This window comes from Rhinoderma darwinii, chromosome 12 (genome assembly GCF_050947455.1).
Source record: "Rhinoderma darwinii isolate aRhiDar2 chromosome 12, aRhiDar2.hap1, whole genome shotgun sequence".
NCBI lineage: Eukaryota > Metazoa > Chordata > Amphibia > Anura > Rhinodermatidae > Rhinoderma > Rhinoderma darwinii.
The window spans coordinates 49,510,580-49,533,818 of record NC_134698.1 but is presented as its reverse complement, the minus strand read 5'-3'; the positions used below and the strand labels follow the sequence as shown (position 1 = coordinate 49,533,818).

General features: G+C 43.6%; 2 protein-coding genes and 1 long non-coding RNA gene across 3 annotated transcripts in view; 1 reads left to right on the top strand and 2 right to left on the bottom strand.

Moving 5' to 3' along the window:
• The window catches only part of FAM98B (family with sequence similarity 98 member B), a 30,571-nt gene extending 30,143 nt beyond the window's left edge, over window positions 1-428 (bottom strand). Inside the window, exon 1 of the mRNA XM_075843738.1 lies at window positions 105-428. Coding sequence (XP_075699853.1) covers window positions 105-142 — 38 coding nt within the window. The 5' untranslated portion in view covers window positions 143-428. The remainder of the gene's footprint in view (window positions 1-104) is intronic.
• On the top strand, window positions 308-23,239 carry LOC142664578 (uncharacterized). The gene is made up of 4 exons (XR_012851322.1): window positions 308-937; window positions 6,363-6,476; window positions 11,506-11,573; window positions 22,998-23,239. It is a non-coding gene; the product is annotated as an uncharacterized LOC142664578 (long non-coding RNA).
• Window positions 18,133-23,239, bottom strand: part of SPRED1 (sprouty related EVH1 domain containing 1) — a 72,092-nt gene continuing 66,985 nt past the window's right edge. The window contains exons 5-6 of the mRNA XM_075843737.1: window positions 21,220-21,369; window positions 18,133-19,762 (exon numbers count right to left, since the gene is read on the bottom strand). Of these exons, the coding sequence (XP_075699852.1) occupies window positions 19,118-19,762; window positions 21,220-21,369 (795 nt within the window). The 3' untranslated portion in view covers window positions 18,133-19,117. The remainder of the gene's footprint in view (window positions 19,763-21,219; window positions 21,370-23,239) is intronic.

Below are 23,239 nucleotides of genomic sequence, written 5' to 3'. Positions count from 1 at the left end.
AGTATATGGGACTCTTCTGTCAAGGCAAGTGTCAGCCCATGTGCCGTCAGAACCCATGTAAATTACGGTCCCCTCCAGCTCTGCCTGTTATACATTACACTCACCCCAAAGCCTCTAACGTATCCAGCAAATCCGCCTCCATGAATACAGGGCACTGGGGAAAAAAATACACGAATGTGGGCAATAGACTACAAAGCACCGGCTGCTGTCAGGAGCGCTTTTTCCGGCGGCTTCCGGTGCAGCAATAAAACTCTCCCGTGCTGTAATATAACTTCCGGTGCGCCACGCACATCCGTATATAGTTACAATGAAGCGGCTGTGTGGTAACGCAGGGCAGTATCACTATCAGCTATAATGGAAGTGTTTAGTTATTTGCTTCGATAATCAGCACGTCTGACAGAAGAAAGACATGGTCCTCGTAGTCTTTGTACTCCTGGCCACGTAAAAAAAAGAAAAGCAGCGCTTCTGCAATAACAGCCAATCAGATTCCTTCTTTTATTTTTCCAGCTCAGGCTAGTAAATGAAAGACGTTATGTGATTGGTTGCTATAGGCAACAGCTCCACTTTCTGTACGCTTTAGATTTCTATCATTTAGGACCATTGTATACAATTAGGCCTCATTCAGATGACCGTAACGCAGCCTCATTTTTATTTCCGTATTACTATTAGTTTTGGTCACTAGACTCACGGTCAGACTGGAACTTGCAGCCGTAATACAGACCTAAAAATGCGGTTGCATTATGGCAGTGTGAATGAGGCCTAAAAGTGATAATATATTTTATATGCAGCTGGGCTGGAATATGAAGTGAGCTGTGACAAGTATTTGACTAGTTAGGGTCGCCCCTGTCTAGTATTGTACTGATGCGGCCCAGGGGCGGACATACCATTGATGCAACCTCGGACCCCGGACTGTGTTATTCCCGGGCGCTATTTTGGGGTAGGTCCCTAATATACCAGTGCAGAAACCTTTGAGAATGGTTTAAAAGGGAGTGAATCTTGGAGCCAACGGTTGGGCGTTTTCTATGGTGAACAGAGGGAGACTTGTCCTCCCCTGCTCTCACCTAACCAGGGCCTGTTGTTCCTGAAATATGGAGTGACCACCAAAGACGGGCACCCGGATTGGCAGATTGAAAGACTGGCAGAGCCGATATGCCAAGCAGGACGGGAGCCTGTGAGGGCGGGCCAAGAGCCGATTTGCCAAGTGGGGCTGAAGCCGTTGAGGCCTGCTCAAAGCAACATTGCCAGGTGGCCGGGAGCCGGCCTAGCAAGTATACTGGAGTTGGATATGGGGGAAGTCATCATCGCCGCCAACCATTATATAAAGGTTCTGTTGAAGCAGGCTGTGTTGAATGCATGTGCAACGTTAAAGCAGTTGTCCCAGAATCAAAAATGATCACCTATCCACAGGATTGGTGATAAGTATCTGATCGCTTGGGTCTATGAGAATAAGAAAAACAGCCGATATCTGCACTCGGCTGTTTCCGTAGACTTTGAATGGAGCAACAGCACGCATGCTCAATCGTCGCTCCATTCAATGTCCTCCTTTCTGTGGTCAAACAGTGAAAATAAACATGGTGGTGTGGGCCCCTTGTTCTAACGATTGGTGGGGGTTCCATCGATGGGGCCCCCAACGATCAGAAAATTATGTGGTGACTACTGTGGTTGCGAACCAGACCTGATCGGTGGGCCCCACTTTTGTCCCCTGCTCTCTCTTTACTTCCCAGTTGTCACAGACATCTCCCCCTACTTCCCTAGTAGGCAGAACCCTCCCTGCATCCCCAGTGGTCACAGCAGCAATCCTCCCACCCAGGGCTGAACTAGGGCGAAACCCCTTATAAATATTTATTAGTAGCCATTTTGTAAACCTTCCAGTAGATATAGTACGTACAATTCAGGACAACTGCAGTGTAAAGGCCCTTTTACACGGGCCAATTATCGGGCAAACGATCGTTTATAGAACGCTCGTTGCCGATAATTGCCCTCTGTAAACAGGGCAGCGATCAACAGATGAATGAGCAAACACTCGTTCATCTGCTGATCCTATAGTTTTAAAAAAGTAAGATATTGTTGTTGGCAGCACATCTCCCTGTGTAAACCGACATGATAATAATGAATGGGGACGAGAGATCGGAGTAACCAGCTCTCATCCCCATACTAGCCCCTTGTGAAAGGAGCAAACGAGCGCCGATCAATGAGCTATTTCGTTGATCGGCGCTTGTTTACACAGCCCAGGACGGCCCTTGTAAGAAGACCTTTAGTTACTGGAAGAAAATCACCGTCACATAGAGCAGAATATATTTATCACATGATTCTATAATGATTGTTCCAAAGACGTAGAAAAGAAGCAATTTGGTGACATACACTCTTTAAACCTCTAGAAAAGTTTTGGGATTTTTTTCATATCAGCCAAAAATGTAAAAAAAAGAAAAAAAAGTGGCAAATTACAGAAAATTCTCTGTCATGGATTTATTAAGATTGGAGTTACATACGCCATTCTTAAAAAGAAAGTTTGCTGGAGTAAGATTCGACACATTTATTAAGAAGAGACACATTTATTAAACTGGCATAGATTTGCACTATAATTTATGCCACTTTCAGGCGTAAAGTAAGTATAGAAAATCCGTTGGGCTGCCAGTGGCCACTCCGCTTTTGTTAAGTCACATACCCTTTTTTCAAAAGTTGCGAGGGTGGCGTAAAATGGCCAAAAGTTTTGGGCCTTTTGCAACTTTTTCTACACCAGAAAACGGGTGTAGACATGTTAATAAGTTCCCCCTCTATGTCCAATGTTCAGGAGGGCTTTCTGTGTTAACTTCTCAGGGTAGGCTATGTTCCTTATGGGTGCATCTTGAGAAAGTTTGAGGCCGATAAAAAAGTTAATGTGTATTTTTTGCACCTAAGGATTGCCCGGATAAATAAATTCTCTACACCGTACGTAAATTACACCCATGTGTCAGGGTGGGTACCAATTTTCAAATATTGGAAGGTATGCCACTGGTGTAATTTATCTCTTGGAAACAATTGGATTGGGCAGGTAAGTCATACCTCCCAACTATCCCGGATTCAACGGGACAGTCCCGGATTCCGGGCGGTGTCCTGCTGTCCTGGGCAGCCAGGGGCATGTCCCGCTGTCAACTGTATCTGCGTCCTCGTGACGTAGATACAGTTGAACCCAATTCTGAAGCAGGGAACCATCAGCTCCCTGCTTCAGAATTAGTTCAGAGCGGAAGAGCAGAGGAAGCTCCTCCGCTCCTGGGCACAGCGCTACTTTAAGCACTGTGTACGGAGAAGCCCTTGACGTCACTGTCCATATATGGACAGTGACGTTAATGGCTATTCCTTGAGCATAATCCCCTTTGCCGATGATCTGTCTGGGGATTCCGCAACTAGGGGAAACCCCGGAGGTCACTGTCCATATATGGACTTTGACATCAGGGGCTCCTCCTGGAGAGGAATCCCCGGCCAGAGTTGGCAACAGGGATTCCACTTAAGGAGTAGCCACTGACGTCGCTGTCCATATATTGACAGTGACTTCAGGGCTTCCCTCTAGGAGTGGAATCCCCAGCCTATGATCTGGGTGAGGATTCTGCTCGTAGAGGGATTCCCAATTGTGCTATCTACAAGGGGGGGGTGGCACTCTCTTCAAGGGGGGGTGGCACTATCTACATGGACACTGTGGCATTATATAGGGGCACTATCTACAGGGGACACTGGTGCTATCTACATGGGCACTGTGTCACTATCTACAAGGGCACTGGCACTAGGGACAGCTAAGGGGGAATTATACTGTATAAGGGCAACTAGGGGGCATTATACTGTATGGGGCAGCTTTGGGGGCATTAAGCTGTATGCGGGCAGCTATAGGCCATTATACTGTATGGGGCAGCTATGGGGGCATCATACTGAATGGGGTATCTGTGTGGGCATTATACTGTATGGGGGAATTATACTGTATGGGGCAGCTATGGGGGCATTATGCTGCATGGGGCAGCTGTGGAGAGATTATGCTGTATGGGGGCATCTGTGTGGGCATTATACTGTATGGGGGCATCTGTGTTGGCTTTATACTGTATGTGTGCATCTAGGGGGCAGTATACTGTATGGTGACAGCTATGTGGGCATTATACTGTATGGTGGCAGCTATGGTGGCAGAAATGCTCGGGTCAGCGCTGAGCCGTTTAGTTTCTGATCGGCTTTTCTCTAAAAGCCGAGGAGTTGGTGTACGGGCCCATAGACTTTCTATTGAGTCTGTACACCATTACATCGCCTTTCCGAGAAAAGCAGATCAGAAACCAAGCAGATCAGTTTTAGTGATCGGTGGGGGTCTCAGTGCTCAGACCCCCACTGATCAAAACTCCAGACATGTCACTATGACATGTCAGAAGTTTGTTGAAAGTTTAGTTACCGTTTACATTTTTAGATCAGGGGACCAAGAGGAAGGCCGTTCTATTTGCAATGCACGGATCACAGGCTCCATAATAAAAGTGGCATTTAGACTGTCATATTATTCCTTTTAAAGCCCTTCATATACCACATGTTTGCCATTGGCCCACAATCGAGACTTTATGTAGTCATTTTGTGGGTGCAGCTAAACTAGCTAGCATAGATGTCATCAGGGTTGCCAACTGTCCGTAAATTTATGGACTGTCCGCAAAAATGGATGTTTTCGGCAGTCTCCCGGAACTTTGCACTGTGCTTGCGCCAAAATGTACCTGTGCAGTGCAAAAGGAATAGTAGGCCGCGGCCGGGCATATTTTCAGATTCTGCGGAATCTGAAAATATGCAGGCCGGCTGCTACCAAGTGAGGTCGGTTCCGGGAGTGGACCAATCCAGTCACCTGACATGAGGTCAGGTGACTCAGGTCAGGTGATTGGACTGGTCCAGTCCTTTGCCGTCACCAAGCCCATTCAAAAGTGATCCTCCGCCGCATGACCACCTCCTCCTCCTGATGGTGAGTGGTGTCAGGCAGAGCAGAGAGTAGTAGCGGTAGGCTACCGCTCTCCGCTCTGCTTGCACTAAGTACAAGGGAAGGGGGGAGGCTGTGCAGCGCGGCACTACTTACAAGGGAAGGGGGGGGGCTGTGTGTGGCTATCTACAAGGGGGAGCTGGGTGTGGCTATCTACTAGGGGGGGCTGTGTGTGGCTATCTACAAAGGGGGGCTGTGTGGGGCTATCTACAAGGGGGGCTGTGGGGCTGTCTACAAGGGGGCTGTGTGACTATCTACAAGAGAGGGCTGTGTGTGGCTATCTACAAGGGGGGCTGTGTGTGGCTATCTACAAGGGGGCTGTGTGTGGCTATCTACACAGGATGGCTGTGTATGGCTACAAGGGGGAGCTGTGTGTGGCTATCTACAAGGGGGGCTGTGTGTGGCTATCTACAAGGGGGGCTGTGTGTGGCTATCTACAATGAAGGGCTGTGTGGGGCTGTCTACAAGGGGGCTGTGTGACTATCTACAAGGAAGGTCTGTGTGTGGCTATCTACAAGGGGGGCTGTGTGTGGCTATCTACATGGGGGGCTGTGTGTGGCTATCTACAAGGGGGAGCTGTGTGTGGCTATCTACAAGGTGGAGCTGTGTGTGGCTATCTACAAGGGGGAGCTGTGTGGCTATCTACAAGGTGTGGCTGTATGTGGCTATCTACAAGGGGGGGGTGTGTGGCTATCTACAAGGGTGGGACTGTGTGGCCATCTACAAGGAGGGCTGTGTGGCACTATATACAGGGGGGGCTGTGTGGCACTATATACAAGGGGGGGCTGTGTGGCGTTATCTACAAGGGCAGCTGTGTTGCTATCTGCAAGGGGGAGCTGTGTGGCTATCTACAAGGGGGAGTTGTGTGGCGCTATATACATGGGGGACTGTGTGGCTATCTACAAGGGGGAGCTGTGTGGCTATCTACAAGGGGGAGCTGTGTGGTGATCTACAAGGGGAAGCTATGTGGCGCTATATACAAGGGGGGCTGTGTGTGGCTATCTACAAGGGGGCGCTGTGTGGATATCTACTAGGGGGAGCTGTGTGGCTACCTACAAGGGGGCGCTGTGTGGCTACCTACAAGGGGGCGCTGTGTGGCTATCTACAAGGGGGAGCTGTGTGGCTATCTACAAGGCGGAGCTGAGTGGCTATCTACAAGGGGGCGCTGTGTGGCTACCTACAAGGGGGCACTGTGTGGCTATCTACAAGGGGGAGCTGTGTGGCTATCTACAAGGGGGGCTGTCTGGTATCTGCAGGGGGCTCGGTTACTGATGGCGCACTTTTATTGTGGTGAGCACTGAGGGATAATTATTACCATCTGGGGCACTGTGGATTACGAGTTTGTTTAGAGGATGGGGTATATGTGAGGACCAACATGTCTGTGTGTCAAATTCCGCAGAGACGAGTCGTGAATGGAATAAGTCGGATGGAGAAAAAAAGGGAAAGTGAACGACTAATCAGAGAAAACATCACCTAATTTGGCGAGGGAAAGCTACAAGCGGAGCTGTGACTGGTGAGTTACTCCTAGAACACTGCACAGTGCACAGGCAACGATTTTGTAATGTGTCCGTAAAAATTTTAGTCTGTCCGTGAATTTTAGCTCAGTTGTCCAGAAATTTCTGAAGTGGAGGTTGGCAACCCTGCTGTCATTGTGACCCTGAAAATATAATTTGTTATAGTGACTTTTCTTACATGAAGGCAGTTCTGTGTGTTGTCACAGGGGGGCAATGCTGAGCTATTTTGTCAGATTCTGAAGTCATTCATGAAATACACCATCTATCAGAGCTGAGTTTTCGCACAAAGCAGTTTCGTCATATCAGAACTTTTTGTGAATATGGCTGATTCAAGAGGCCAAAAAGAAATTCCAGTCGGAGCTCACAGCACTATAAATAAATGGCTCACACAGCACCAGTTTACTCCAGATACACATCTGAAACACTGTCACGAACCATAGTAATTATTTTTTCTTCTGTACTCAATTCATGTATCAGAGAGTGGGAGAGGAGAATGTCCCTTTTGTTTCTCATCTCACGTTGTCTGAAATAAGGAAGCTTTCTATTTATATCTAGTCATAAAAAAAATTCCTTCACTTCAAGGCAGCAGAATAGAAAAGGCAAATGATGGGATCTCAATGTACAGAAAGTCCTAGGGCACCATCCCCATAACCCCCCTTCACAACAGATGAACTCCATCACATGCCCCCCATTCCAACACCCACACTCTGGGGGAAGGGAAGTGACAACTGCACTGACTGCCAATTTCTACTCGGCACAGCGCCTGTCACTTTCTGAGCCCCTGACCCAGTGTGGCAATTTTCACTCAGGGCGAATTTAATAATTTAATTTTATATTGTACAGTGCAATGAGTATTTATAACGCACAATAAGGCTTTGTTCACTCTAAGGTCATCGCTTCCTTTTAAATTAGAGCCATGACAAGTATGCCGGATACGTTTTGACCTAGAGGGGTTGTCACACGAAAAAAAAAGTATCATCTATCCACAGGATAGGTGATACATGGGTGATCGCTGTGGGTCTAAAAGCTGGGACCCCCAGCATTCCCTACAGTCCCATGTCCCGTTTGAATGCAGCAGTGGACACTACTGCTCTTTTCATTATCTATGGGACTGATGGGAAGGACCAAGTACAGCGCTTGTCTCTCTCCATCAGTCCCATAGAAAGTGAATGGAGCGGTAGTGCGCACGCTTGTCCACCGCTCCATTCAAATGGGGCACAATGTACCCTCTTTATCGCTGGGGGGCCCAGCGGTCAGATCTGCAGCTCTTACACAATTATCACCTATCCTGTGAATAAGTGATTCAATTATTTTCGTGGGACAACCCCTTTAAATTCTTTTTAAAATTGTGTTCACCTATCATGAACTATAGTGGGATGCCGATGTGGATCTATATGTATAATCCAAATGCGAATCAGCAACGAGAAAGTCTCTACCCTACAATTCAATGGAAATTTCCCTAATTTTGTTCTACTAAGTTGTAGTGAATTGCTAATGTGTACTACTCATCACTATAGCTATGAAGCATAGTGCACTGTTTAGATGAATCCATCTGTCCTCACCGCTCGCCATGTGGTAACTGGGTCCAGTCACTCTGTGTAAGCTCTATAGAATTTCATGTGGGTGGGAAAAAGTCTGACTGCATAAATGTGAACAAACCCTAAATGTTTTAGGAGTTTATCACAATAAAAGACTAATAACTAGGAGACATTACCCCAGACTTTAGGATCTTCCACAATTTTATTGCATAGCGGTCTTACCCTTTCAAGATACCTGTCACATACATATACACTTGAATGCATAACCACGAAGAACTGTTGAATTCATTAAACTACATTCATCAGAAAATCTTCCAGTTGCAGCAACTCGTTTTATAGACATTTGGTATTCTTTTTGTCCTTTTTGAAGATTTAAACCCCTAACTTTTTCTAGCTCTCTCTAGAAGTGTCACTGGCATTTAAAGGGGTCGTTCCCCCATTCAAGAGAGTGGCTACAAACAGCATCTTTCACTCTGGAGAACCTTACACATCCATTATACAGACAGCTCATTGTGTTAATTGGAAACAGTTGTAATGCTTAATTTTTCCTGCGGGAGCGCTGAAGGGGAACTGAAAACTTGCTGGTGGATTCCTCCACAGATTACAGTTCATTGCTGGGGACTGATCAGATGATGGTGGGGGTAGTCTTCTAACAAAAAGGCTTAGTCTAAAGCAAATAACCCCCTTAACGCACTTTTCCTTATCATGAAGCTCATCCCACAAGGTCTCAATAAGGTTGAGATCTGGTAATTGTGTCAACCAATCCATCAAAGATAATTCTCCAGCTTCCTGCTTCTTCAAGCTCTGACCATGAGGATGACATATTATTACCTTTCCTTTTCTATGCTTGATGGAAGACATCCAGCACTCCTCCAACCTCCTTTTATTTGCTCCACACGTTGCATATATTCTCCTTGAAGATCCAAACAGCTGAAACTTAGGCTCCACTACTCATATACTTTTTCCCAGTGAACCACAGTCTGTTATTTTGCTCATTTTAACCTTTTCTTTCTATTCACCAGTATAAAATATTGCACTTCCATTGCACCTCTTCCTGTAAGGCCTGAACCCATAGTTGTCACTGTTGCAGATGATATTGGTACTTAGTGTTTAGTATTTCAGGAAGCCACAAGCTCAGGACCTGTAAGGCTCCGTTCACACATCGCCATTAAAATCGGCCGTGTATTTCCGTGGCAGAAATCTGAGGCTAAGTGCCCTTTTACATCGGCTAATTATCGAGCAAACGAGCATTTACAGAAGGCTAATTCCCGATAATTGCCCTGTGTAAACAGGGCAACGATCAGCCGATGAACGAGTTTGCTCATTCATCGGCTGATTGTATAGTTTAGGCAGCGTAAAATATTATCGATGTTGGCAGCACATCTCCCTGTGTGAACAGGGAGACGCGCTGCCGACATGATGGAAATGTATGGGGACGAGCGATCGGAGTAATGAGCGCTCGTCCCCATACATTGCTCATTGTGAAAGAGAGCAAACTAGCGCCGATCAACATGCTGTCTCGTTGATCGTTTACACGGCCCTCGTCGAGCCACGTAATAGGAGCCCTACCTTCGGATTTCTGTTGGCAAATCCGCACGATTAGCCCCATTGTCAACTAATAAGGCTAATCCTCAGCTTTTCTATGCGGAAACCACATTCACATGCCTAGGAGGCAGATTGCCATCGGATTAGACGAAACATGTGAATGGGGCATAAGGTGTCTGTTTCTCAAACTGTAAACTCTGATGTTCTTAGCCGCTTGTGAATTTCTGATCCTTAAGGCCTCATGCACACGACTGTAGCCATGTGCATAGCCGTGATTTTCGGTCGGCCGGCAGCGGAGTGTCAGCCGCGAGCCTGCACATGGCCTCGGCCATTATTTTCAATGGAAACCACGGTCCTGTGCATGGCCCCATAGGAAAGAATGGGGCCGCAATTCTCCTGTGGATTTTCAGGGGAATTGCAGCCGCAAAAGCCTGTTCGTGTGCATGGGGCCTTACATTTCTTTTTTTTTATCCTATGATCTCCTGTTTGCTCTTTTTACTCAAGATCGTAGTGGATATTTAAATACAATTCATTTTCATAGCGATTCCAATCATTGGTTCTCAGCACCAGGACTTCTGGAAGTTGGCCGCTGATTTTCAGATCTGGAGCAGGTATTCTGAGCTTTTAATTTTTTTTGTCTTTTTTTACATAATGTTCGGTGAAGGAAAAGAAGACGTTGCAATAGGCATTCTCTCCATCAGAGTTTCTCTTTTTGTTTAATGGTCCTGAGCACACTCGGAGAACTAAATGATACAAATATTACATAGAAAGCCAACTTGCTTCGTACAAAGGTGAAACGAACTAAATGTCTTGTCACATAAAAAAGGAATATTATCTGTGTGCCTGGTTCTATCCACAAACCTAATGGTTAACAAGGCTGAATGTGAGCCAACTGGCTCTGCCGCCTCCATTCTTGGCTGCTGGAGGGGTCAGTAGAAGCATTGTTCTCCTGTGAAATGTGTAACTTGGACCCTGCTACCCTGGAGAAGAAGAACCTGCTTTGTGACATTAGCAGATGTGACTGACAGGGAGGATCAGTAATGTCATATAGTTTCAATGACTTTACCTACACACCAAGCAAAAGTCTTAACTCATAAGCCGTGCCATATAAAATGCCAATTCCCTTCCACACATCACTAATGTATCACGCTGGGTTTTACATTTAGAATGGATTATTTAATGGTGGGAAAATTCACTTAGTATTTTAATGGTTAATCCCATTTCAATAACATTGTACTGCGTTTAATTTAGGCCTCATGCACACGGCCGTGCCCGTAATCACGGCCCACGATTGCGAGCCTGGCCGGCTGCCCGCCTTTTCGGGCTGTGCTCCTATACAAAGAATAGGAGCACGGCCCGTAAAACACGAAAAAACAGACATGCTCCATAATTCCCGGCATGGACACCCATCCGTAGTGATACGGCAATGTGTCCGCAACCAATAGAACCGAATGGGTCTGTAAAAACACGGCCCGTGGTATGGTCCGCGGTTTTACGGTCGTGGGCATGGGGCCTCAAAGATTAACTACACTTTCATTAAACTTTTGATGTCATAGACACATATCAGGTTTGGACCGGTGGGGGGTCCGGGTGCAGAGACCCCCACCGTTGCTGAAACGAAGGTGCAGAAGCGCTCAGCTGAGCACCCTGCTCCTTCGGCTGTGATCGGTACTCCCTGTCAAGCTGAAGACAGCTCACATAGATATTCTTTGTAAGCCATCATCAGCCTGACAACGCGCGCAGACCACAGCTGAAGGAGCAAAGCGCTCAGTGCTTCTGCACCTTTGTTTTAGCAAAGGTTGGGGTCTCTGCACCCGGACGCCCACCAATCCAAACTTTTGATAGGTCTCTATGACATCAAAAGTTTAATGAAAGTATAGTTCCTATTTAAACCTACACACAATGAGTAACACATGACATTTTTCCAAACTCCTTTTTAATCCAGAATTCGATTTGGCTGAAATCTTAAGGTCCAAGAAACAAGAACATTGGATCGGTCACAGGAAGTGTTAGGTCAGTGTTTTGACTCACTTTAAAGTTCTTTTATAAATGTTGGAAGTGAAGGCATGGAGGACAGCTGCGAAATCTTGCCCTGGAAATCAGATGTTCTTGCATCATGGTTGGACAGTAAAAATCAAAAATCGGAATCATGTCAGATTATGAGATTTTTATTTTACAGTATGAAGTAATTTTGCAAATACCTTGATCTACTTACCTTGTAGGTCAAGCTGCATTTTGTTGCCTGCCAAATAGCCTATCTGTACTGTATAGAACTGCATATGAACAAGCTAAGCTTTGGCTCACTTACTGTTGACTTCGGGTATGTTCACACGGAGTGTTTTCTGACGTTTTTCTGGCCGTAAACGTCCCGAAAAGCGGTTGAAAAATCAGAAGCACAACGCCTCCAAACATCTGCCCGTTGATTTCAAATGGGAAAAACTGCATTGTTTTCAAAACGACCACGAAAAAGAAGTGCATGTCACTTCTTTAGCCGTTTTTGGAGCGGTTTTTCATAGAATCTATAGAAAAACAGCTCCAAAAACGGCTGCGAAAAATGCGAGTATGATTAAAAAATAAATAAAAAAAAGTCTGAAAATCAGGAGCGGTTTTCCCTTGAAAACTGCTCTGTATTTTCAGACGTTTTTGATTTTGTGCGTGCACATGCCTAACTCATGCACATGGCTGTGTTACTGAACCGTGTAGCACGTATCTATAATATGGCGCCCATAGAAGCCTAGGTTCCTACCTATCTTGTGTATTTTATATAGGCCTTAGCCCAAGAGAGAGGGGTAAGTGTCCTGTTGTAGAGGGATATTGGTTAGGCCTTATTTACACGAATGTGTGCGTTCTGCGCACGTAAAAATGCTGCATTTTGCGCACATTGCAGTTCCGTGTGTCAGTGTTTGGGGCGTGTCTGCGTTATTTTTGCGCGTATGGCATCCTTATGTCAAGTGGTTTTGACGTATGCAAAATGAAACGAAGGAGGTGGTTTTCTCTCATAATTTTTTGAGCAACCGGATGTGCGTCCGTGTGATGTCCGTGATGCGCAAAAAACGCTCAAGTATAGGATATTCAGTGAGTTCAGACAGCGGACACACGCTGCGTGAAAAACACGGAATGTCTGAATGGCCCCATTGACTTACATAGGTCCATGAGACATGCGTGATTTTCACGCGCTTATCACGGATGTGAAATACGCTCGTATAAATAAGGCCTTAGTGTAAGTCCCCATCTAAATAAGGTGGCCTTGTTGTGGCCGGTTGTCTCACACAATTTGATCAAAATGTGAACAAAAAAAAACACCTCACATTTATAGTAAATATAGCAGTAATTCAATCTAAAGTAATAAAAATATTGAAATGTTTGCATATACCTTAGCACCCGCAGAGTGCTGCTGCATCTTTGTGTTTGTTTGTTTGCATTGTAGTCCCCGCAGGTTAGCACCTGCCTATATATTCCATTTGTTAGGAGGTGCCACTAAGGGGCTTTTTTTCCCCAAAAAATTCAGCAAGAACCCACAAAAAAATAAGGCATTCACCCTTCTAGAGGAAAATACACTGCCTCACAGTATGGAACATAGGGGCTAATCTTGTCAAATAAAAGCAAATAAGTAGGAATCATTAACAGGTATGAGGATATATTAAATACAGCGATTTTTGTTACTTCATTTTTATTACTTTTAATACAATTTACATATAAACATAACAATAAATATACTGTACATAACAAAAATATAACTTTTAAATGTACCAGGATAAGGCTTAGTTGGTATGCGGTGGAAGAAGATGGCAGGGAAACAGTAGTGGCATGGGGTATACGTGCTATAAAAGATCGACTTTAGTACATATTTGAAACAATATTGATAATCCGATATACATATCTGTATACAGGTACCTGTGTTGTAATCTTTACAGCACCACCTTAACCGGCTATGGTGGGTTCAGACTATTAGGTTAACAGTTCCTATTTAGCTTGACCGAATGTGCAATGGCAGAGTTACCATAAAGGCAGCCCATGCGGAGTGAGCGAGGGCTCGGTTAAGGTTGGTCTCATCCCCTTTAATATTGGTTGTTTAAAAAACTGAAGGACTCCGTACTTCATATGCACTTCAATGTTAGCAAACAGGTGGTGGGGGCATCAGGACTAGGGTTAAGCAAGGGGAATACAAGAGCAAAAAAGCAGCAGGCCCCTCTGTACTGTTTGGCATCACCCAGGGTCATAAGGGAGACCACCTTTCCTGCATGTATACCTTGTAAATGGGTGAAGCATGGTTTCTCTATGTATACAATAAGCACCTTGCATAAAAACACTACTTTATGATGGGTATGAAGGTATTATTGAGAGGTTAGGACTTTAACAAGAGAATATTCTTTTTCATTGATCATTATCCCCCAAATTTTAGCTTACCTGGGGGTGACATATACGTACAGATATCTGCAGGTTACTTCTACTAACTACCTTAGTGTATATATTAAAAATACACATCGTCCATCAGATATTACTGGGTGGGTATAACGTTTTAAACTGGAAAACAGGGCCGAGGTCTGTTACTCAGGCAACAGCACTACATAGAGGAAGATCTCTTAAGACAATCTTACTCTGTTATCTATTTTATTGTATCTTCAGTGTGCACCGTGGCGTAATTACAATGGTTGCAGGGTTGCAAGGCGAGTTCAAGTTGTAGGAGGACCCGCTACACTTCTGCAAAAAGTGGACACCTCCCAGACACCCGTCGGTTTCTGCCAACTCCATATGCATGGCCAATGAGCTGTCCACATTTGCCGAGCACATGCTACACCCTCCCATTCAACGGGATGGTTGCTTCCCTAGAGGCCTGGACTATATAGGTGATACAAACCCTTTAAAGACATTTCAACACAAGTATTGGTTCACACCAGGGCTAGCCTTAGGGGTGTGCGACCTGTGTGGCTGCGCAAAAAGCATCACGTGTCACTACAATTGGGGGGGGGGGTGCCAGTGGCCCTGATGTCTTGGCATCCGGAGCTTGGACCCCTGCAGCTACTTTCCTTAGTTTATTGATTGATCAGTGTTATTTTGGCATATTATAGTGCTGTTATTTGGGCACTATATGAGCCATGAGGAAAGGCGGTACAGGGAACCAACTAATTTAAGGCCGGCCCTGGTTCACAATGTTGAAACACAACTCCTGACTATTTGCAAGATTGTGTCAAGTAGTCTTATAGAAAATAACTAAGGGATTTAAATGTATTTTCAAGCCCTGCCAATCGTGTTGTCATATACATCCAACGAGAGGGGTCATCAGTGTAAAACGTCAGGATGACTGGAATTAGTATTCAGGTGGTCCTCTCAGTTACATTATTTCATTAAAATACGTCAATGGCGCAAAGATTAACACAATACTAACTTTTCTAGCAAAGTAATATACAGATAACTAATGGAGCACAGTTGGTAAAAATGTCGTCATCCTTGAGAACCTTGTGATGGCAAATTAACTTTTCAAAACCATTGGGTGTTTTCAATGTCCAATTAAAAAGCAGAAAAATATAATAATTTTTTGGGTGACTAATATTATTGCTACTTTAAGCATCCACATCATTGTGGTAATTGTGCTTGAAGAATACATGAAGGAAAAAGGGGAATAAAAATGAACTGTGGTGTACACAGAGGCTATTCTGGACATCCTTTATAATACTTTCTACAAAATGTTGTCCAAGTTTAATGAAACCCAAAAGAAGACCTATTTCCATGTCTGCATTCCCCATCTGACTGTATACCACACTCTACACTTTTTTTTAATGTATACTGTACTTACTTTTTGAACTGCTGCCTTGTCTGTGCTTTAACCATCCGGATTCTTAGATTTCCCCAGCTTTCTCTTCCCCTCTGATTTGCTATCAATCCCATGATGCTTCAGCACTGCATCACATGACCAGCTAAAGACCATACCATTTCTGCATGCTGGGGGATACGGATAACCATTCCCTCTATTGTCTCCTAAATAAGCTGAGAAATGATAACTATACAGACAGGGAGGCTGCACTATATTCTTCTACATTATACCTGTGTGACAGGAAGTATCAGTGGTAGCTGATGATAGAAGTTTCTGCCCCCCCTGTGTATAACTAGGTGTGGTACAGGAACTGCTGAAGCCTGTGGTGGGTGACACATAGATCTCCATAGACTCAAGTAGAGAAAAAGTGTCACCGAGCCGGACTCGCGCTGCTGCTAAGCAACATCCCAGTCTGATATATAGGGATAGAAGCAGCAAGAAAAATAACAGGTGAGAGACTGACCCATGGAATATAATAATGGTACACATGGGAAAGTTTAGTTTTGGCCAGAGTGTCGCTTTAATCATTATCACCTCAATCATTGACATGTATAATGGTTTTGAGCGTGCAAACCGGATTACTCCAGGAAGCATGCAAACTTATTAAAGCATGTGGACTTCGCTCTACTAATGGCTAAAGGTGCCATAAATAGCTCTAGGTGCACTTGAAGAATTAATCCTGCTTTTTTTGCCCCTAAACCTCACCTTCTGGCCGTGGCCGGTCAGTCTCTGCCTCCCTAGCACCAATACGGGGTACATTGCCTTCTGCGGCCTCCACTGTTCCACCTCAACTGGAATCTGGGCACGTCTTTAGTTTCCTCCCCTAAGCTGACAGAGGGATGCAGACTCCTCGAATGGAGGTGAGAAGACTCGTAATTTCAGAGTTTTTTTTTTTTCCTCTGGTTAAATGTTCATGGAATTTAGACCATAACCTTGGTTTGGGACTGTGTTGGGAAGTGTCTTGGCCAGTATGTAACACAGATAAAAAAAAATCACTTTGCAAGTCTGTCCTAGTGATACTATGTGAATCAAGGACCAGAGGCATCCTCCATACTGACCAGTTTGTAGTAGATGTTCTGCACTGAGCCTTCCCCAGCTGAACCTCCTATAATAAATATTTAGTAACATGGATGCTGGAGGCTTCAGCAGGGTAATTTCCAAAAAGAAGCATTGGCGTGAATGAGTAACTTATTGCACAATAAACAGAATCTTCTGCAATACCCCAGATAAGATGCAACGCCTTAATAAAACGTTGACTGCGCTATTGATTCCGTCAAAAAAACGGAAACCTGCCGGAATGGTGACAAACGGAAACCATTAGCATGGTTTATGTCACCATTGATATCAATGGTGATGCAAACGGAAGCTATGGATTCCATTTGCCTTTCCGTTGAGGGGTTCCATGACGGAAACCTCTGACTGAACCCCTCAACGGAAAGTCAACGCTGATGTGAACAGGCCCAGGTTTGTTACATAGTTGATAAGGTTGAAAAAAAAAAAAGACACAGGTCCATCAAGTCTAACCTATAATCCTACAGCGTTGATCCAGAGGAGGCCAAAACTCCCCAGTGTCAAATTGCCTCATATTGGGGGGAAACAAAATCCTTCCCAACTCCATGTAAATCCCTGGATCAATGGCCCACATCCAGAAATATAGTACATATAACTTGTGCCCCCACCTGTACATGAAACATGTCTTGCATTGCCTGCAGGTAGTCACAAGCCACCTGAATAGATTAACTGAAGGACGCGGTTATCTAGACATGAGGCAGAGGGTGCTGGGTCTCCTTCTATAGTCTGTAGATTGGGCTGCAATTCTCAGATATAATACACATCAAAATCTTCCATTTATAGGTCTATAAATAATATTTGTATAAACATAACATTCTGATGTCAGAACACGATGATTATACAGAGAATAGTGGCGCTTCTTAGGCCACATGCACAAGTCCATGTCTGGTCCGCGATATATCGACCATGTGTCGGCCGCATTTCCCAGACCGAACACAGTTGAGAGAGCCAGAGTTCCTAGCATCATAGTTTCCCGGCGGAAATACTGTCCCATATGGAAAACATGATTACAGTAGGGCACAGTATTTCTGCAGAGAGGCAGGGACTCCTAGCATCATACATAACGATGATGCTAGGAATTCCAGCTCCCTGAACGGTGTTCGGTCCGCGAAATGCGGCCCGTATATAAAACGGACCAAACACGGTCATGTGCACGAGGCCTAAGTCACTACTTCTACTTTCGTGTAGAAGCAGTCAGTTCTGTAGCAGCTGAAGTATGATAAGGAATAATACATCCCCTACTATAAATGACAAAGAATATAACAGGTTACCTCCGAGTGCCGTGACCTGTATACACGCACTCAGACTGCACACTTTTATACCATCATGAACTCCTTGGTGACTTCTAACCTTCTACATCATTAGGCCACAGGAGAAACTGCCTCTTCAAGTGATGCATTCATAGAGCAAGATTTAGAAACTTGATTTTCGTTCAACTGCACAATTCTAGTAAAATAACTATGTTAGTAAATTGCTATCTATGTCTAGAATACATATACTGGCTTGGTAGGTGAACCCACACTTTAAGGCCTTATTCAGACGAGCGTATTTTACCTCCATGTGCTGACCGTTGAAATAATATGACCTAATAGCTATAGAACAGCAAATCCGATAAAAATAACAGATGCCAGTTCTGCTCCGTGTAACATTGGTCTAACCACACAAGAATAAAGAGACACAAACAAAATATCAGACACTTGTGTTATATTCTATGTACCATTGTGTATAAATAATGTGACATAACACAGGTAGATTTGAGAAACAGATAAAAGCTGAATAAACAGTAAACCATCAGAAAAAAAAAAACAATACATTGATAAACAGCTTTGTTTTAACCATTCAGCTGCCGGAGACACACTGGTTACCCCTACACAGCAGCAGGCCTCAGCCCTATACCGGAATGTCCCAAATTTCAATAGGAAAACAAGGGGAAGCTGGGTAAGGAGTGCACCGTAAGAAACTTTCTCCCAAAAGTCATACAATTTTTCTTGTACCGTACATTTAGTTAAATATAGACATTTGTTATTTATACATAAAATCACTTGAATAAAACTAGAAATTATTTAGTTCCACTAAAAATTCATTCAGATATTGTGTATTTGTAGGTCGTCCAATCGCTCAATTGCTATACAATGTTAGTTAGCTCTGGAAGTACCAGAATTCTTATGAAACTGCGAGGAGAGAAGATGGCGCATGGAAAAGTATACACACACACACACACACATATATATATATATATATATATATATATATATATATATATATATATAGTTCTATATATTTGTTCTATAATTCCCTCACCTCCTCTCTACCAATAAACATTCAATTCCAATCCATTCAACGAACATTCTTCTCTCGTGGGATGTCGTGTAGTTCATATGTTACAAGATGATTGAATAATCTGCATTCATACCGGAATGGCAAATAAAAAATAAAATATTAATTACAAAAAGGAAAAAAAATAAAATAATATTTATATATATATTTATATATATATCTAATGCAAGACTGGCACTGTTACATATTCTGGCTGGTCCTATCTGAACGCAGATAGCTCATTTACAGTCCACCTCATGTGATCCACTTAACAGGGTCACCTAAACTGCCCGCGTCGTTTCCAGCAGCCACCTGGCAAATTAAGAAATTCTTCCTGGGGGTTTTCAGAGTCACGGTGTCATCCAGCTGCTTTGTGCTTACCCCCGCAGCAGCCACACAGCTCCCCACAGTGGTGACAGGCTCGGAGAGGGAGGTAGCAGCACATACATGGGGCAAAGAAGGATAGAGTGACTAGGGCCAGCCAACGCAGGCACAAGTTTTCATCGGAGGCATCGCAAGAACAGGGGTCAGAGAAGTCTCCCTCGGAATCTGACATGCAGTGGTAGAGCATACTCTCGGCACACAGCATGCAGCTGACCTGATAGATGCACCTCCGGATCGGATCTGGAGCATCCTGGCACTTTCCTCTCCCATTCTCTTCATGGTTAAACCGCTCCTGGCAGTACACACAGCGCGAGCGTTCTCCATCCTCTTTCCTTCGCTTCTTTAGAGAGGATGTAGGCTGAGTCTTAAAAACTCCCGATGTTTTTTGCTCCTTGAGCGAGTCTCTGCCGTTAGCTGGAGAGTAAATATAGTTGTTTTTCTTATCGTCCGCCTTGGTGAAAGGAGCGCTTATCTCATGTTCCTCATGCTCCGTGTCATTTTTCCATATGTCAGGATGGCGATAGTCTGCGTAGCGTCGAATGATGATGTCACGTGGGTTGATACGCACAATTTCATCTTCATCCTGGAAGCTAACATGGCGGAGGGGTTTGAGAGGGACCTGGAAGAGATGGTGGGTCAGGTTAATGATCATGTGAAATGGGCAGATGGCTTCTCACCTATATTAGGTCATTCACTGTGACAGGACCAATGCTTACAGCACATACTATTGTGGTTGACCGTCCAGTGTTACAGTAATGCTTCTAAACGCTGCCAGGAGTTTCGCAACGCCATAAATCTTTATATGACTAATATTTTATTTTAAAGACATATACTAATAGACATATATTTTCTAAACCAGACAAACCCTTTAAATAAAAATGGAAAACACATTACGTATACAAACCTTTAGCACTACTAAGGAAATGCTTTGTAAATAACGTGTTCGATTAAAGCGACACTACAAGTCAAAAACGAAACATTAACTATAAACTGCAAAATTATACTTAACGTAGCTGGTGGCTTTTTCCTGCTTGATCCTGGCTACGTTCCCTGGTATCCAAGATGGCCACCACGGTCTCAGACTTCCAGACAACACTCTCCATATGCAAGTCTGAGACATGCTCCCACCTCCTCCACCCCCCTTGGATAGACACAGTGCTGACGTCATCAGTGCCGGTCCATCCAAGGGCAGTAGAGGGGGCACGCCCCAGACTTGCAGACAGCGCTCTTTATATACAAGTCTGAGACAGCAGCGGCCATCTTTGATACCAGACAACGGGCACCAGAATGCAGAAACTGAACCAGGAACAAGCAGGAGAAGACCACCAGATATGTTATGGGAACTATTTGCAGTTTTTTGTTTTTGAATGGCAGGGCCGCTTATAACTTATTCTCAGACCTTCATGGAGGTGGATTATACCCTTTGCTAGACGTACAAGCCGAGGCTGCACAGTTTTTGCTGGTAATTACTTTTTATGTTCTCATTATACATTTCTTTAGCATAAATATGGATTTTCTTTGGTAGTTTGCAGAAAAACTGAACATTTATAATGAAGACTTTCACATATACAGAGGGCCATGTTTTCTCAGGTTCTGCTAAATATAGGGAAACCAAATTTGTCTATGTTAAACTGATGACATATCAGGAAAAAGAGGCTTCGAATGTGGGATGACTTTTTTTTTGAATGCAACGCTATTGAAATCAAGAATACCAACTACTATAATAATATCTTCATGGACCTCATAGTAATATCCAGATAGCATTAATTAATTTAGTCTGATTTCACGTGATAGTAATCTGCATTTTACCAACCGCATTGCGGCCACAAGATCTAAACGCCACGCGTTTCATCTGAACCAAACTTAGATCACCTAAGTGTTATACGGTGATCTCAGTTCGGTTCAGCTGGAAATATCCAGTCGCCCGAATGAATTTCCGATAAGTTGAGTACACCTGAAATATGAAGTTTATAAACCCAGTAGTAATATGGATAGTTTGTATAAATGTCCAGAGTTCTAAAAGGATAAAGAAATACAATCTCTCTCTCTCGCGCTCCCTCTCGCGCTCCCTCTCACCTGGGTGTGCATGTAGGCTCTTCTGGGATTAAGGTTCTCAAAGGGAGAAGGCCTGATGGCTGAGCTGCGATAGAGTTCATCCGTTGGAATTGAGTCATGATGGAAAAAGGAGTCAATGGTCTGAGTGCTGCAACGATCTTCTTTGCTCATCTAGAGAGAAGACAGACATAAACGAATGATTATATCCAGATACACTCTTTGGTAAAAATAAAAACACCACAAGAAAAAAAATAAAAATAAAACCACTAAAAATAAAGTCAAAATATTACGGAATAAGCAAGAACGGATACCACATGCACTCTTATGCCATGCATGTTCTAAGCCATTCTATAGACTAACCGTGAAGCATGCCCATGATGGAGTACTCAATAGCATGCTGTAAAGTGATTACTGTGGAAAAATATTCACCATACAAATTTCTGCAAACTTATTTTGTTTTTCTTATTTATTTACATTGGTTACTTCTAAACCATTTCTATTTGCAGATGTCAATATTTTTTTTTTTTAGTAAAATGTTTATTATAAACAGGCCTATGAGAATGCTTGGGGTAGAACCCTGGTAAATTGAAATACTGTATTCGTTTTAATATAAATGCTTTGCCGCTTAATTTCTTAATATATCTTGATAGCATTTGGACCTCTGGTTTATCCAACACAGAGCTCCAAATACATTGATTAGACCGCGTTAAAGGATATTCTGACTGCTGCAACAGTACACAGTAAGCTCCCTCTAGTGGCGGCTGCAGGCAGCCAGAACATTACTTTTTTCACCTAGGTCAATGTAAAAAAAAAAAAAAAAATAATTAAGCTCTGACCACTACCAAATTTACTGCCATCAAAAACTGGCAAATTACTGCAGCACTTCAAGTCAAGATTCTGTGGCTTCTGTGGACACTCACTGACAAGCGTGGTGCACCATCTACACAATTTCAATATTTACACATGGAGACTACAGTAAGCAAGTTTCCACATTTTAGTTATATATTTAGGCTACATGCACACGTTGCGTATTTTTTGCCGAAAAATATGCACCAAAACTACAGCAATACGCAGGAAATTCGCAGGTAAAAACCGCTCCTAATCGTGCATTTTTCGGTACGGTTTTTACGTTTTGATGCTGCGGGCTTTGGTGCTGTTTTCCACAGCACTAGGCAGATACAATTCACAAGCGGAAACGCAAGGTCAATTTCCGTTCCGCAAAAAATACTGCAGCGTGTACATTCCCTGGAATCTCATTGACTATGCTGGTATTGTATTACGTTGCGGATTTGCCGCATGCAAATCCACATGGCAAAAACGCACGTAATACGTATCATGTGCATTGAGCCTCAGGGTCTAATATATATATATATATATATATATATATATATATATATATATATATATAAAAAAAAAAACAAATCTGAGGCAAGTGCTGTAGGTACTGGTTCATAGTAGTTACCAATGTCACCTTAGTAATACACCCAAATCACCTAGAGACTGTATAGTGCACTCTGACCACCATCAATGTCCAAACCTAACAAGTTCTCTAAAAACTTAATTTTGGGATCTAATTTGATGGCACCTCTATTCTCAATACCTACTAACCAGTGACTCAAGAACTACATGTGGCCCTTGGTGCAGGCAAGACCATACTAAAAACGTAGTCTTGAGATTTATTTTTTTTACTGATCCCACCAATGACTATTTCACGTGAACAACTCCCAACATCTTCCTTTGGGGGAAATAGTGATTGAATAGGTAGAATTTTAACCAATCTGGTCTTTTGCTTTCCCTAGATGTCTGCCATAGAAAGAACGTGACTACTCAGCAAGGTTTCTAGGGGAGTCAGAAAGGATAACTGTTGGCTGAACCATTGCTTGGATGACAACTAACTTATATCTGTGGCCCGCATAAGAAACATCAACTAGTACATGGCTCAAGATCCTATAACCGGTAGTACAGCCAGCTTCTAGACTTTGTATCGGCGCTTGATATTTTTATTTTCATCTGATTTATAGTATTGTTAAATAAAAATGAT